Source organism: Acromyrmex echinatior, chromosome 12, assembly GCF_024713525.1.
Source record: "Acromyrmex echinatior isolate Ae372 chromosome 12, ASM2471352v2, whole genome shotgun sequence".
In the NCBI taxonomy this organism is placed as follows: domain Eukaryota; kingdom Metazoa; phylum Arthropoda; class Insecta; order Hymenoptera; family Formicidae; genus Acromyrmex; species Acromyrmex echinatior.
The window spans coordinates 10,683,311-10,702,090 of record NC_141863.1 but is presented as its reverse complement, the minus strand read 5'-3'; the positions used below and the strand labels follow the sequence as shown (position 1 = coordinate 10,702,090).

The window sequence follows — 18,780 nt, the reverse complement described above, 5'->3', positions numbered from 1 at the left end:
CATAAGACGTAAACTTATTCGTAAATATTTATGATTTCTTGTGAATCTTATGGCTAGTAAAAAGCTGTCTGTAAAAATATCATATAAAGATATAAACATTTCAAAATTCTTATAAATCTTATCAGAATATGTTACGAATCTTACAATTTTGTTTAGAATTTAGGCATAAATGTCAAAGAAATAATAACAGAATTAATATGTATGTATATATATCTTAAAAAGATATTAAATATTTAGAAAATCTAAATACACATATATATATATATATATATATATATATATTGTATGTAAAATTTAAATACATATTAGGTGTTGGAATTAATTCGTAGCGTTTTTTAATGAAAGAATGTTATTTATTTCACATGAGCATTAAAAAATACATTAATGAAAGTACTTCCCATCACTTGTAAAACGCTACGAATTAATTCCAACACCTAATATATAATTAATAGAATATAAAAAATTATACAAATTTTATTTAATACATTTTTTAAGTTTTCATATATTTTACTGTTCCGATGACAATTACTTACGCACATGAGCATCGATTACATATGTACGGAAGCGTTAATAATTAATTCTGGAAAATGATATGTTGTAATATAACTTTATTACACATGGTTAAATTTGTAAAAAAATAATCTTTAATTTAGTAAAAAAAAATTGAAAATTTAAGAAAATTTTGCGTGATGGAGGTTTTTTTGTTAACAAAAAAATAAACAAAATTAAAAATAATAAAAAGGTATTTATAACAAAAGGTAGTATACAAGAAAGGCAAAGAGCCAATAACGTATAAAAGAATTTTAATTTAAATAAGCAAAATTAATACAAAACAATTATAACAAACGAATGTTTCAACTCCAATCGAGCCATTTTCAATGTAATCTTAAAATAATATAAACATCGTTCTAAATTAATTCTAAATTAAAAATCTGTACATGGTCTTACAATATTATTACAATTCCTTAATGTAAAATTTTTCCTTCTGTGTAATACGAGTCTTTTTTTATCAAGAATTAACAAAGTCATAACAAAATTCTGGAAAAGTAACCGTGAACAAAAAAAATTAATATTAATTACTTAAAAATTAGTAATATGATAATGTACCTTAGTAAATATATTAAGAGTCCAATAATACACAACGAGAAAAAAATGTAGACTATCGTCCATTTCATGGTACAATATAATAGTCTTTATTTAATAAGTTATTATAAGCAAATTTGCAAAGGTAACAGGCATTTGACTTGCACGATGTCAAATAATGAAATGTCAAGCAGAAAAACATTATCGAGAACAAAAAACGGCAAAATAGAGGGGAAAAAAGGAGAGAAGATATTAGGAAGGAGAAAGAGAATGTATAATGTCAGAATACAATTCCGGCAAAGACTCCGTGTCATTCTGTCTATTCCATGTTTCTGTTTTTTAATATCACCGTTTCAGATATCAACCTTTTATTATATGAAGGCTCTGCATCTAATATATCCACTTTATCCCATTTAAAGTTATGATTCTCCTCAATACGATGGTTGGAAATCACTGATGGGGATTTTGAACTTATATTGATATCAGAAACATGTTCATGCAATCTGATCTTTAATTGTCTTTTAGTTTGTATCCAACATAACTGACATCACAATCCTCGCAAGATATTCTGTAGACTACATTTTGATTCTGAACGTGTTCCAAATCATCCTTTCCTCTCTTTATGAAACTTCTTAATAAACAAAATTTTATTAATTTTGTTTATTTAATTTCTTAATAAACAAAAAATAAACAAAATTTTTTTATCTATAACTTTAAATTACTCTTGAAACCTTACAACTTTTGTTTAAAAACTTTTTTTCTATCTTTTACACTTTCGACGATATTCGCCTTGAAAGAAAAATATCTTTTCTTTTAATGGATTGTTTTATTCCTCAAACATGAATTAGCGCACGTATAAAAAAATACGTGTCTCTTAGATTTTCGTTTTAACAACATATCTCATGGAAAATCAAATCCATTCCGGACAGTTGTGGACCATCTCTTGTTAATAGACCTAACTTTCCATAGAAAATGAACACGCTCCTGGACAAGGGGAAATGTAGAGTGAACCACGCATAGAAAGTCAATCGTCTCAATCAATTGTCTCTTAGCAGAGGGCTGTAGAATGGACCTCGCTTTGCTTAAAAAATTGGTCGGTCTTTAGCAAGGGGTGTGCAATGGACCTGCTTTAACTTTAAATATCTCAGAAACTAAAAAATGAAAGGCCATCGCCTAGTTGTTAAAGCAGAATATTTAGGATTATAACCTTTACAACATAAGGTCATTGGAGCTGGATTCTTTATTTATAAAACCGATAGACTTTATGTACTGATATGTTTGTTTGTTTTTAGGTGAACGGAAAGGATGTTTCAAACTCTAGTCACGAGGATGCAGTACGCTGTTTTCAATCAGCTCAAGAGCCAATTATTGTAGAGGTCCTTAGACGACCATCCAATGAACAGGTGCCTCATACGCCGTCCAAGGTACACGAAAATATCACGCGTCAAGATAAGAATGAAACGACGATCGAAAGAAGTGTGACAAATGAACAAATGTGTAACAATGACGTCAACAAACACAATATGACATGCAATGTGATATCTACTTCAGTTCAAACGGATTGGGCTGGACTCATAGAAGTAGAGGAATTATTTCCGGTTCCTTTCGTCGTTGAAGAACAAGCAAACGACAGTTTCGAGGATTTTCTTACTCACGACATCGATTTTGAGGTATTGTAAAATTTAAAATTATTTAACAACCGAATTTAATTTTTTAAGATTATGAAACATTAATTAAAAATTTTATTTATCTCACTGATATAATCAGTGATAATAAAATAACACAATTCAACACTTTTATGGGACTTGAATAAACGAAGCGTCTTTCAATGGATTTTTGTTTGCTGAAAACGAATCCGATCGTAAAATTAGCCTAAAAATACATCAGGTTTTCGAGAAAATGAAGTAAAATATGTTAAAATTGGCATTCTTAACATTTTTAACATTCTTTTACAGTCAAAGTAAATTTCTTTCGATATATTTCTGAAAAGATAAAACCTTTGATTTCGTTGATTGGTATATTATGATATATTGGTGTACTGATTATAAATATGATCATGAAAATTACTGACGAGGTCACTTTCAGAGTCAAATATAATAAAGGTATTTTTTTACATTTTTCATATTTAATCTTGAACATGATATTGCCACCAATTTTCATGGCTATATTTTCTATCAGCATACAAAAATGCAACAATATACCAATTGATATCAAAATTAGAAGTAGCTCACTTCGTCCCTCAATCCCCTTCAGAAATAAAATGGGTAATTTTTTAAGTATATATCGATAAAAAAGGAGATAGCGCCGATGATCTTGACCTTGACGTATGTTGTCAAGATCATTACTATAAGTAATCTCGAACTGATTGATAATCGTTCTTCGTTTAAAAGTTGCTGACAAAAAAAGTTTAAAAAATAGCATCTCATTTCTGTTATACGCTACAACGCTAACAATTACTCTATACCCTTCACTCTGCTTACGTAATAACTTTCCACGAAACGTGGGAGCACACGAAAAGATCTTTCTATCCCACCTCCTTATTTCTGTTTTATATGGGGGAGGAAAGGGATGGAATTCTCTTTGCATGAAAAGTCGTATTCCCTTAATCTATTTCATACCTCTCATTCTGCCTCGAGTTATGTGACTTTTCTCATTTAAAGCAGAAAATAAGGGGCTTCTACCAGGTCATTATAATAAACGAGCTTTAAAGATGTAAACATTAATCCTTTATTCTTTTTCTATCATTTCACGGAACGTTTCATAGACTTTCTTCAATCGTATTTAAAAATAAATAAAATTTTTTTAGTCTATCTCACATGAGAAGCAATCGTTGAAATCTTATACACTACGTTTTTATTGTCAAAAAAATTTTTTTTATCTTTATGTACTCCTACAAATTTGTTTGACTTATTAATGCACTTGTAACCTATAATACATCAAAGACCGTTTTACTAATCATACGTGGCGGATTGTGTAACACCATGGATAAAAGGAAGCAGGAAAAATTTTTCCTTATTAGTATTTTCATGTTCATTGTTCTGCAAATTTTTACGTGCAACCTTTGGTAAGAGAAGTTTTTGACTCTCGAGTTGAATATCATTTCTAACGGATATCCATTATTCAGAAGTACTTCCATAATCATTTCCAAATTTTTCTGATAGAATGTTGGTTATGAAAGTAAAATTGTTCTATCAACCAGACTATATATGGTACCCACTTTATGACATCATGGATGGTTCGACAAATAAGATAGGTACCTACCCGAGTAAGTCTTTTTCTGAAATCAATCCACATTTATTACATCATCCTCCACTATCAACAATAAGTTAAGAAACCTTATTCTGTGATTCTCTTCATGTTCTATGGTAAATTATAATCGTTTAAGTATATTATTAAAAGTCTTAAGAATAGATGACACTAAATTAGATGGAACAGCCATGATTATGTCGTCCACATATCGGAAATAAAAGTTGACATTGATATTTAGCATATTCGAATTTATGAAGGCCTTCTCCTCAAGATCCCGCATGACTAAGTCAGCCACAATAGATAAGAGTGGAGATCCCATCGAGATTCCATATGTTTATTTGTATATGACATTCTTAAATTTAAAATAAGTGGAAGACAATACAAACTCGATGGCCTTCATAAATTCGGTCTTAGGAATTGAAATATTATTTTCTACATATTGTCACCGTTTATTGATGCTGTCAATTATGAGATCCTGAGGAACATTAGTAAATAAAGATATAACATCCAACAAAATCAAAATGTGAAACTCATTGATTCCCTTTCCAGAAAGATGCTTAAAAAGAGCTGCTTAAAAAGAGATTGAAACTATTAGGCGATCCTATCGGAAATGTGATATATTTTTGATAATTGTCTTATGCAAGAGCATAACCAAGGGATACAAAGCTGCGTTAATAGACGAGACAATAATTATGAGCGGGTGATTGCTTTGTGAATTTTATAAAGCAGTATGCCAAAGGAAGGAATCAGAGGAACGAAGGGATAATTGTGTCTTTTTAGAAATGTATTTGCTGTCCATTTTTTTAACATGGCATGCAAGTTTCTTTCAATTTTAATAGGATCCTTCTTAACAACGATGTACGTATCATGCAATAATTCCTCCATTTTTTTGATGTATTCATTTCTAATGTAACTGTGCCGTTCTCTTTATCCGCATGAGTGAAAGTTACATTAGAATTCATTTTACAAAACGATGTTGTTTTGTGTAATGATAAAATTTCATTCTCAACGTCTGTGTTATAATTTCTAACCATGAAACTATAACCAAGTTTGGAAACAACTACTGATCGAATCTTGTTTTTACAATTGTCATTAAAATTTCGATTATTATTTTCAGGATCCTTAATGAATTCATATACAGTGTATTACAGACCTCGCATCCTCAATATTTTTTTTTGACTTAGCCAATTAAATTTCTCTTTGTGCATATTGACTTGTCGTAACCAAAATTTATTAAAGGATACAAAATGATGCTTCTGAATATCTCTCCAAATATATAAGAAATTTTCATTCATGCGGATAAAGGAAATGGCACGGTTACATTAAATAGAAATGAGTACATCAAAAAATGGAGGAGTTATTGCATGATACGTACATCGTTGTTAAGAAGGATCCTATTAAAATAATTGAAAGAAACTTGCATGCCATGTTAAAAAAATGGTTGAACAGCAAATACATTTCTAAAAAGACACAATTATCGTTCCTCTAATTCCTGTCTTCCTTTGGCATACAGCCTTTATAAAATTCACAAAAACAATCACCCGCTCAGAATTATTATCTCGTCTATTAACACAGTTTTGTATCCCTTGGTTATGCTCTTGCATAAGACAATTATCAAAAATATATCACATTTCCGATAGGATCGCCTAATAGTTTCAATCTCTTTTTAAGCAGCTCTTTTTAAGCATCTTTCTGGAAAGGGAATCAATGAGTTTCACATTTTGATTTTGTTGGATGTTATATCTTTATTTACTAATGTTCCTCAGGATCTCATAATTGACAGCATCAATAAACGGTGACAATATGTAGAAAATAATATTTCAATTCCTAAGACCGAATTTATGAAGGCCATCGAGTTTGTATTGTCTTCCACTTATTTTAAATTTAAGAATGTCATATCCAAATAAACATATGGAATCTCGATGGGATCTCCACTCTTATCTATTGTGGCTGACTTAGTCATGCGGGATCTTGAGGAGAAGGCCTTCATAAATTCGAATATGCTAAATATCAATGTCAACTTTTATTTCCGATATGTGGACGACATAATCATGGCTGTTCCATCTAATTTAGTGTCATCTATTCTTAAGACTTTTAATAATATACTTAAACGATTATAATTTACCATAGAACATGAAGAGAATCACAGAATAAGGTTTCTTAACTTATTGTAGATAGTGGAGGATGGTGTAATAAATGTGGATTGGTTTCAGAAAACTTACTCGGGTAGGTACCTATCTTATTTGTCGAACCATCCATGATGTCATAAGGTGGATACCATATATAGTCTGGTTGATAGAACAATTTTACTTTCACAACCAAAATCATCAGAAAAATTTGAAAATGGTTGTGGAAGTACTTCTAAATAATGGATATCCGTTAGAAATGATATTCAACTCGAAAGTCAAAAAACTTCTCTTACCAAGGATTGCACGTAGAAATTTGCAGAACAATGAACATGAAAATACTAATAAGGAAAAATTTTTCCTGCTTCCTTTTATCCACGGTTACACAATCCGCCACGTATGATTAGTAAAACACTCTTTGATGTAAGTTACAAATGCATTAATAAGTCAAACAAATTTGTAGGAGTACATAAAGATAAAAAAGAATTTTTTTGACAATAAAAAGTAGTGTATAAGATTTCAACGATTGCGACGCTTCTCATGTGAGATAGACTAAGAGAAGACTCAGCACAAGAGTAAATGAATATATTAATAATAAAAAAGTAGATTCCAGACATTCTGTTGTAACAGAGCATTCGTTATATTATAATATATAACTTAGTTGAAAGAATATAAAAATATTAGACACAGAAATGAATTATATTAAGAGACTTATTTCGAAAAAATTACATATTAAAGAGCAGATTAATGGTATAAATTTAAAGAAGGATACTGAATCTGTCGATGACCTGTATGTTTGTCTGTTGAGTGACTTTGTTGACAATAAAAATATTAGTGTATGTAGTATATGTCTTTCTGGTTATTCGACACTGTCGCAACAATAGCAACAGCATTTGCGATTTATTGTCTATATGATGAAGATTGTTCACATCATTATTAAAAAAACTCGATTTAAAATATGATATATTGTAAAAATATGAAATTAAGGAAGGAAGGATTAAACGGAATAGGACCTTACAATTTGATTACTGCATTATTGTAAATGATTGTATTATTGGAACAATTTGTGTATTGCGATATTTAACAATATTATCTTTTTAAACTTAAATTCCATGAACCTACTATATTTGATTTACGGAAATTTGCGACATTACGATTTTTTAATTTTGTTAAACACAATTGTTTGAAAAATGTAATATAATATGTACAACGCTGTGACACTTTTTAATAATAGTTGTAATTTTTATTAGTTGTTTAATCGTTCTGCATCAAGTGGAAGTCACGTTTGTCTTTCGAACATATAAATATCTTATACACCTGGAAATATTATTACCATTGACTAGACTGTCTTTTCTAATCACTTTGATTATCCTTTCTCGTTGTTAACCGAAGAATTGGTTTGGATCTACATTTTATATACGTTTTAGAATTTGACTCAGTATAACATGGTTGAGTTAGTAACGAATATTGTGATTGTTGATGAGTTGATCCGATTAATACTTTCGTATACCGTCACCGAAATTAATTTCTAAGGTTTTTAATATGTTCTTATAATTATTGTTAAGGATTTTTATTTATTTTTAAATACAACTGAAGAGAACTAAGTACGATCGAAACGTTCCGTGAAATGATAGAAAAAGAATAACAAAGGATTAATGTTTACATCTTTATTATAATGATCTGATAGAAGTTCCTTATTTTATTGTGTAAAATTTATACGAACGGTTTACCTAATATTTTTTTACCTAATATTTTTATTGTAATTAAAGCAGGAAAATGATGACTAACTTTGATTGTTAATAAATTTTAACGAACAATGATCGATGGTAAAACTTGTTGAAGGTCACTCAAGGTCATGACCTTGATAGCTTATGTAAAGGCCAATGTCATTTCGGAGTTACCTAATATAAATATTTATCATATTATCTCTTATCAATATAACAAATTTATGTTTGTTGCAGTATGATTCTTTCTCATATTCTGTGACAGTACTCGCGAGTGACGGCTTCGTGTGCTTTATTATATTTTTCACATAAATGAACTCCCTTGCGGGATGACTCGATAACCAGACAGATTTCTTACTGAATATCAGAGCTTCTATGCAAATATAAGTTGGGCGCCAGGCACAAGAGAGCGTGCCATTCTTTTTTGATAATTTTATTTATTACACGATATTTACATGAAATCACAATTCGCGACAGAAACAGGGATGAGTCAGCAGGCCTTATAAGCAGGAAAATTGTCGGAAGACGAAAGAAATGAGCTGCAAGAATAACACAGAAACAAAAAAATAAATAACATATGTATTTCGAGACATTTGATTGTAGATAACTTTAAGTTTACTCTATATATGTCAAGCCTTACAGATTCGATATCTGTGACAAAAGAATGATAGAGTCGATTGTACTGACACCGCATTAGATGTGAATAAAATCTGAGCTCTCAAAATTATCACGCAAGAAAGACGAACATTCGCGAGAATTGCATGAAAAATAAAGTCTATCGCCAGTATACAATGAACTTAAACCTGACAAAGAAGTGACGTTAGTGACCAAAGTCGATTACCTTGACGCGAATCGGAGAGGATTTCTAGCACGGATTACAGTTATTCAGAGTCGCAACGAAAGTCTCAACTGGCCAAATGATAATGATATGACCAATATCCAAATGATATAAAGTGACTCGACTGTGGCAAGGGAGCGAGCGCCAGTTGGCAATCAGTATTTCTCTCGAAAAAAAAGGGCGCTCGGGCGGTCACACGTGGCTTGTAACTTGCTGACTTACACGACAAATTAAATCGGTTGCTCGAAATATCAGAAGCCTTAACGCCCGATGCCAAGAACCTCGCGATCGGCGACAAGGATGGCAATGTTTGTCTCATCCATGACTCCTCGTACAATATCCTTGAATCTTAAATTTTGCTCTCGATACCCGGTAACTCTGGGAGATCATGCGTTCTCTCATAATTTTCCTTTGTGGCTCGGTCAGTACGAGTGTTGGCCAGAATTTGTTCGTGGATTTACGCAAGCCATTCGGCCCCCCTCTAATCGGGGGCCATGTCACGCGCCGATTGGCCCTTATTAATCACGCGGTCCCGCAAATCATATAAGTCCTCGCAGGCCGCAAATCTTTGCGCTTCAAGGTACGCAATATAATTTGAAGCGGGACTCTTATGTCGCCTGCAGCCTCTGAATTATTCGAGCTGACTTGGAAAGTTCTGGCAAACTCCGCTACTAACTCCGCGTCAGGGTATTTTTCTTCTTCTTAGTCATCTACCCGTTCCGGGTGTCGTTACATCGTGGAGTTTGTATAAATTTCTTTTCTATGTCTCCTAGTTCGCGGTCATTCTGATACACTGAGCGAACGACAAACCCACTGTGTTGATCATGTGGTCCATGTATCTGATTGGTAATCTTCCTCGGCTCCTGGAGCCTTCCACTATCTTGATTATTAGTTTCTCTAGGCCTTACGGATTACATACCCAAAAAAAAGCCATGATTTTATACTTTTGACATAAGATTTAATTTCAGCAATCCTCCTAACCCATTTTACTTTTTAAAATTTTCAACTTGTTTCACCTAATATGTTAATTCTACCTTTACCTTTAAAGGGTAGTTTTTACTCTTCGGAGTGGATACCTTTGCCGATAAAAAAAATATGTTTCAAATATTTTTCAAAATTCTACAAATATCAAAGCTTCATTAAAATCGGTGAGTAACACTTTCGTAAGTTTACTTGTAAGTCCTCTCCGAAACAAAACGCAGTAGCCGTTTTTCCTCATGTAGTTGTCAAAATTGATTTGACCTTCTAGCGACCCACGATATGCACAACATCTTCTTCCAACAATGCAACTCAAATACATCAATAACATGATTATTAGTTTCATTTAGTGCCCAACATTCAGTATAGGAAAATCGAAAAGACGAGGCTTCCTATCAGACGTGTTTTGGTTGATGCCGAGATGTCATGGATTTTCCAGATTTTTGTTAATTTTGCCATGGCGCTCTTGACGATGGCTATACTTTTTTTTATTTCCTCGCTGTATCTACCGGTATTTGTGATTGGGACTTCAAGATAAACATATTTCTGGACCACTTTTATATTGTTTATCTGTTTAATCTCTATGCAGTAGTTATTGGGTCTGTTGATCATTATTTTCGCTTTACTCTTATTGATTCTGAGACTCGCCTGTTTCAACAGTGCTATGCAACAGTGTTGCTAGTTATTCCGCATCGGCAAAAAGGATGGTGTCATTAGCATACTTCAAGTTGTTCATCTTTTTGCCATCTACAGATATACCGTCATATCATTCTTTTTGCCTTCCTTATGATGCATTCGCCATAGGTGTTGAATGGGCTAAGCACGCATCCTTGCCTTATACCCTTATGCCAACATGGGAACAATCTGTCAGTTGTCTATTCAGCTTTACACGATCAATGTTGTTCTCGTAGAGAACTTTATTGAGTGATGAAGTGTGATAGGGTTCTCACTTCGGAGAGATACTGCCACATTCTTTTCCATTGTATGCAGTCAAAGACCTTGCTGTAGTCTATAAAGCATATATATACATATATATACATATGTATACATATATCAATATATAAAAAGGCAAAGAATTGACCTAAATCGGATCATTCTAACTATAAATAAAGCCTTCAATTTCATGCAAAAATAATGGATATCTTGTTACTACACCTTATATGTTAATTACGCGAATTCTTCAAAGTATTGTACATAAGAATATCCTTACGCATGAAAAGAAATCTAATGTGGTGTACAAGATCTGTTGCAAAGATTGCAATACGAGCTACAAACAGCTGAAGAATAGCTGAGCACAGGAATCATATTCGTTGGAACACAACTACACATTCGATTGTAATTGAACACCGATTGGAAGAAGACTACGAGTTCGATTGGGAAAATATTGCAGTTTTGAATGAGGATATCATCTCCCCCCCCCCCCCCACAGAAAGAAATTGTTGTCAGAGATGCGACACATCAAGAGACAAATACGTGGCCTCAACCTGCATACAAACTTGGAGGGACTTTCCAAGGCCTACTTTCTAATTGCAGACGGACTATAAATACTGGAGCATTGTTAACGTTGTCAGCTAATCAGTACATTCTTTATTACATTAAGATTAAATTATTGAAAATTTAGTTTGGTTTTGATATTCGTCTTGACTATAATTAATATCAGTTTTTTCCCTTGTATTTTCTTTTTCTTTTGATTATCGTTTTAGGTGTGTTTAAAGTTATTCATTACTTTCAATATTATTGACACTGATTTACTAAATAGTCAAAGACTGGTTTTTTACTAAACCGATAGAATTTAAGTGTTTGCGATATGGTGAATTTTTGTTTCAGTGAGCTACCTTCTATTATTTTACATTAAATCATTTTTGCTTCCCCCCAACAAATTTACCTTTTAATAATTTTAGTACATTTTAAATTGTTATTAGAGTTCTTATATTATTATTTTCGTTAATAGGTAGAGATGACTTATTGAAATGAATTAATTTGTAAAAAAGAATTTTTTGTAATTACATCATATTGTCTCTGAAAATGGCTCAAACGTGAGTCAAACCATATAAGCGGATTAATTATTAATAAAATTATTTTGTTATCCATATTGGTTTGCACAAGAATTACCGTGCTTGACTCCTATTGTCGGGTTATAAATAACAAAACCATTATATTGTTTCGTTATTTATTTGTTAAATAAAAAACAAGCAATAATATAACTGCATTTATTGCATGTTATGTAACAATTGTGTGGCGGTTTTACAAGTTGCACAGAGTTACCTACAGAACGATAATCCGGCTCACCAGCACTTGCGAAGCAATCCGATGTGCGCTAACCTTCTTGAGAATGCTTCGCTACGTCAGCTTTCTTGTAAGCGCTCGCGGACCGCGGCTAGTGCCGCAGCCTCCAGGGACCGACGTGACGATGATCGAAATCTCGTTTAAGATTCTCTCAGCAGGATATAATGCCCAATGAGACAAATTCGAGTCGCTCAGAACGAGTTCATGTAGTACCATTATGGCTACGCTAGGACAGCCAAGCTGCCTCGGAGTACGAGATCAGCGAAAGTGCAAGCAACTGAGGCTTAACCAGAACCAGCGGTGAAGGCGCAACCCAGCCTACAGCGGAGGCACAGTGAAATCACATCTGTTGCAACGGTGAAGAATCGGCAACGCCCAACAGCAGCGGAGGAGCAGAGGTCCGGTAAGTGGAGACAGACGCAGGTATAGGCAATCCCACACTTACCGTCGTCTGTGAGGTGAAAACTGCGACTCTTCGAGATCCCACCGCCAAGACTAACGAGGTCACTACAGATCCTGCTGAGCGTGGAATAATAGAATAAGGAGATATTTCTCCATTTCAGCAGCTGCCTTTCCTCTATCTGCGACGCTAACGAAGAAGGCGACTGTAAGTACCCAGATCACGGACGAGTGCGAAACGTCGCAGAAGTCTCGAAGAATGGAGTTATCTTCGCATCGAGGCCATCAGTATTGCGGAAGAAGATGACGTTCACTGTTAGTGTTCTTCATTAAAGAATCTATGCTCATACATTTATTATTTTATCTCCTTGGACTGTACAATACTCTGTAAACTCTGAATAGAACCACATTTTTATTTTATGATGATGGACCTTACAAAACATGCGTCTTCTTTTATAACAACTCTCTTACAACAACAATAATAATAATCTAAAGCGACGTTCATACTCTTCGCGATATCAAGCAGCGTCCTCTCTGATCACATACGCGAGCTCGGATAACATAAATCATAGTGTTACATCAAGGATGCCACAAATCATTGGACGCTCGAATAACTCAAATAATAACCGAAATTAATATAACGCCTTACAACAAAAGATGCCAATTCGGGAATGATTTTAAGACATCGCGACCCATTAGTTAGCAGTCTAGCGCTACCAGTTACACGTCTAAGCATGATTTGTACATGCATCACACAGACGACTTATGCTTAAGTGTGTGACTACTGATCACTCTGGCCGCCGACTGATGGCGTTGGTCTCGATGTCATAAACTGTCCCTGAATTGACATTCTTACTTACAACACTGTAATGTAACATTCACCTTACTGACAAAGAACCATTTTGCGGACGTAGATTATAACTGCTATTGAGACTCAGATAAATATACCTGTTTCAAGCCGGTAATTTCTTATCAAGACTGCTCATAACCGCCAAAGATCAAACAAGGTGGCCCTTTCCAGGACCACCACAAACGGGCCTTCCTAATTGGTAACCTCGATTGGAAATTAACAGAGCCTGACGGATATCATAACTAGTGACACGACTACCGGCAACAAAGATGGCCAAAGCAAACGACACGATGATTAAGAAAGAAAATACCCAAATAAATAAAGTCGTGATCCGGATCCCGCCATTTTGGCCAGAGAAGCCAGGATTATGGTTCGCACAACTTATTTCGACCATTGTAAAATAACAAATTATAAGAAGAACATACACTCTCTTTCAAAAATAAAGCCAAAACAGGCGAGAGAGATTAAGGATGTCGTTATCAACTCTCCTAGCAGCAGGAAGTACAAAGCTCTTAAAAAGGCGCTAATATAGAGGCTGACAAACTCACAGGAACATCGAGTTAGACAGCTGTTAGAAACAGAAGAGATGGGAAAACAGAAAACTATCGCAATTCTTGAGACATCTAGCCCCACTGGCAGAAACCGCTGTTTCTGAAAAGCTGTTGCTCACATTATGGCTAGGATAACTTCCCGCGCAAATGCAGACAATACTGGCCACAAGAGTGAGAGACAATCTCGACAGTGTGGTAGAAAAAGCCGATCAAATCCACGAAATCAGGAGCAAAGAAGTGCAGTCTTACATAGGCCATAGGCAGCAAAAATGTAAACGGTTAAGGAAGAGAAGCTAAAGAAACAAGTGGCAGTTCTGATAACACAGATCGCAGAAATGACCATGTGTCTCAACAAACAAAAAGATTTCCGAAGAAGGAACAGATCTTGAAGCCGATCCAGAAGCAGAGTGAGAAAACAGCAAACCAATTGCTACTATCACAGACGCTTTAAGGCCGAAGACAATGATGCGAATTCCGAGCCGCTTGCAGCACGCGATCAGCGCCACCGATCGGCGGCCTGGCGCAACCGGTAGCAACACAAGCATGAACCCGGTTCATGTGACTTGATTAGTTAGAAGCGTGCCGACTATGTCGCTCTGTCTTTTTTATACTATGTTCTTATTACTTGCCTTGTCGGCGCGCTAAGAACGAGAGATAACCTTGCTGTTTCACTTAAGCGAGCGTCGAGCAACCAAAATGTGCTTTCTCTGCCTCTCAGCTGTCGATGTCAGGCGTGTATCAAGAACCATGGTGGCATGGGAACGTTCTAGATAATATAAAAGTTGTAATAAATTGTAATAAATTGTAATATACCCCCCCTTCCAGAATATTATAAATCGTCAAAACGCGATGTTGACAGGAGATTAATTGTTTATGATTTTCCATTCGTGTTATGTATCACGGTCATAAATTCGATCCGCAAGAAATTGGCGTGGTCGAGCGCGTAAGATGTGAGAAATAAGTATCGGAAATAAGTACTATAATTAGAAGTAAACATATATATTAGGTCAAATATATTTTCATATAATTTTGAAATTATTGTTCGCATATGTAATTTTTAAGCAATAGTTGTAGGAAAAAACCGATTCGCTTTTCAATAAGCAAATGAAAAATTATTTTAAAATTACACAACATATGAAGGCTTTCAATTGTGCACTACAAAATTATATTGGTATCATCTTTATTTACAATATTATTAATCTCGTTTTCGAAATTTTGTTCATTAACAGAATTTTAAATTCGGATGTGATAGTTAGAAAGAAACATTTCATACAAAATATTGATCGACACAAAGCGTATTTGTCAATGCAACATCATTAAACATACTTTTTTTAACAATAGAAGTCAAAACGTGGTTAAACTTAAAACAATGTGATTGAAAAGGCATACACCACGAGCGCAAGATATTAGTAGCGCAATATTTATATTTTAATAGACTACCATAGAATAAAAACAATACAATAAAATAGATTATATAATATATCAGGCCATCTTCAGTATTACAAAATTAATGTGTGTTATAATTCTCATACAGTTGAGAACACCTAATTTCGAATAAATTTTATTCACGTTATAATAATTAGATAAAATATTTTTCACGCTTAATTACAATTATATTTTCGAAGAGCTTGACGTTCAGGTTATTGTTATAAATTTTTTTAGTCCATAAAATCATGTCAAATACTCCAGATGTCCAATTGTCGTTTTTTTGTCACAACAGTTAGTCGAATTTATTGAAATACATAATTTCTAGATTCTATTAAATGTGAAATTTATTGATAATGTTAACAATGCTTCAATTGAAAAAATTAATATAATACTGTGATATATATATATATGTATATATATATATATATATATATATATATATATATAAATTATGATAACTGTGTTAACAATAAGTTGAGTTGTGGAATCCAAGACTTGGAAAACTATATTGAACTGCTCAAGAATCGAAAACAAAATATCTAACTCTAATCATGAAAAACAGTTTATATACAATTTTGTTTATTTATGAAGATCATTTCTGACGTTAGTCTCTTTTGAAAGAATGATTCTATATCTAATATCTGAATATTATCCCAATTAAATTTGTGACAATATTCAAATTGATGTTGTGAGACCACATTGTGAGCGCTATTTAATTTTTTAATGTTAGTTTTATGTTCATACATTCCAGTTTTAACTTTCCTCTTAGTTTGGCCCACGTAAGAGAGATGTTTTTTTTATATGAATCTTTCATCGGTTAAGTCGAATACCATACATGTCGAATCATTATTTTTCATACAATTTTGATTTTAAAATGATTTTAAAAGAATTGTTATACGAATACGAGAACACGAGAGCGTTCATCGTGTGGATTCCATATTGCATTAGTAAACGTCAAACTCAATTAATCGATGTGGCTGAGTAAATAAAACGCGCGGACAGTACACTGATAGTCTCACGCGAAAATCCTATTTTTCCCTTTTTTCCTCTTAATATACTTTCATGATACAAGTAGTTTAATTAATCATCTGTATAAGGTCAAATAATATATATTCGTATAACAATTGCAATTATTCATGTACCTTAAAATCAAAAATTGTAGGAAAAATAATGATTCGACATGTATGGTATTCGACTTAACCGATGAAAGATTCATATAAAAAAAACATCTCTCTTACGTGGACCAACCTAAGAGGAAAGTTAAAACTGGAATGTATGAACATAAAACTAACATTAAAAAATTAAATAGCGCTCACAATGTGGTCTCACAATATCAATTTGAATATTGTCACAAATTTAATTGAGATAATATTCAGATATTAGGTATAGAATCATTCTTTCAAAAGAGACTAACGTCAGAAATGATCTTCATAAATAAACAAAATTGTATATAAACTGTTTTTCATGATTAGAGTTAGATATTTTGTTTTCGATTCTTGAGCAGTTCAATATAGTTTTCCAAGTCTTGGATTCCACAACTCAACTTATTGTTAACACAGTTATCATAATTTATATATATATATATATATATATATATATATATACATATATATATATATATATCACAGTTATATTAATTTTTTCAATTGAAGCATTGTTAACATTATCAATAAATTTCACATTTAATAGAATCTAGAAATTATGTGTTTCAATAAATTCGACTAACTGTTGTGACAAAAAAACGACAATTGGACATCTGGAGTATTTGACATGATTTTATGGACTAAAAAAATTTATAACAATAACCTGAGCGTCAAGCTCTTCGAAAATATAATTGTAATTAAGCGTGAAAAATATTTTATCTAATTATTATAACGTGAATAAAATTTATTCGAAATTAGGTGTTCTCAACTGTATGAGAATTATAACACACATTAATTTTGTAATACTGAAGATGGCCTGATATATTATATAATCTATTTTATTGTATTGTTTTTATTCTATGGTAGTCTGTTAAAATATAAATATTTCGCTACTAATATCTTGCGCTCGTGGTGTATGCCTTTTCAATCACATTGTTTTAAGTTTAACCACGTTTTGACTTCTATTGTTAAAAAAAATATGTTTAATGATGTTGCATTGACAAATACGCTTTGTGTCGATCAATATTTTGTATGAAATGTTTCTTTCTAACTATCACATCCGCATTTAAAATTCTGTTAATGAACAAAATTTCGAAAACGAGATTAATAATATTGTAAATAAAGATGATACCAATATAATTTTGTAGTGCACAATTGAAAGCCTTCATATGTTGTGTATAATTTAATAAAATAATTTTTATAATTTAAATGTATAATTTTAAAATAATTTTTCATTTGCTTATTGAAAAGCGAATCGGTTTTTTTCCTACAACTATTGCTTAAAAATTACATATACGAACAATAATTTCAAAATTATATGAAAATATATTTGACCTAATATATATGTTTACTTCTAATTATAGTACTTATTTCCGATACTTATTTCTCACACCTTACGTGCTCGACCACGCCAATTTCTTGCGGATCGAATTTATGACCGTGGTACATAACACGAATGGAAAATCATAAACAATTAATCTCCTGTCAACATCGCGTTTTGACGATTTATAATATTCTGGAAGGGGGGGTATATTACAATTTATTACAATTTATTACAACTTTTATATTATCTAGAACGTTCCCATGCCACCATGCCTCTTGATACACGCCTGACATCGACAGCTGAGAGGCAGAGAAAGCACATTTCGGTTGCTCGACGCTCGCTTAAGTGAAACAGCAAGGTTATCTCTCGTTCTTAGCGCGCCGACAAGGCAAGTAATAAGAACATAGTATAAAAAAGACAGAGCGACATAATCGGCACGCTTCTAACTAATCAAGTCACATGAACCGGGTTCATGCTTGTGTTGCTACCGGTTGCGCCAGGCCGCCGACCGGCGCTGATCGCGTGCTGCAAGGGCCGAAATTCGTATCACTGGCTGAAGAATAGAAGTGAACAGCCTTTCGATTCCGAAAAATCAGAAAAATCAATGTGGCCATTGATATTAGTTTTCAACCATGCCGTACATCTTTACGTGACAGACAAAGACAAAAAGAAAATTCCTAGTCGATATGGAATCTGATGTGAGAATCTACCTAACATCACACATAAGTGTACGGAGACAACCAGTATCGTATCAGCTGTAGGCAATCAATGGGTCAATAATATCAACAGACGGCATGAAGAG

General features: G+C 33.1%; 1 protein-coding gene across 3 annotated transcripts in view; it reads left to right on the top strand.

The window, feature by feature from the left end:
* The first annotated feature begins 2,014 nt into the window (after positions 1 to 2,014).
* The window catches only part of Slip1 (SLo interacting protein 1), a 285,185-nt gene continuing 268,419 nt past the window's right edge, over positions 2,015 to 18,780 (top strand). Inside the window, exon 1 of one of the 3 annotated variants that reach the window (XM_087412039.1) lies at positions 2,015 to 2,753. In XM_087412039.1, coding sequence (XP_087268165.1) covers positions 2,577 to 2,753 — 177 coding nt within the window. In that variant the 5' untranslated portion in view covers positions 2,015 to 2,576. The remainder of the gene's footprint in view (positions 2,754 to 18,780) is intronic. The other 2 variants (XM_087412038.1, XM_087412040.1) reach the window with 2 other exon arrangements.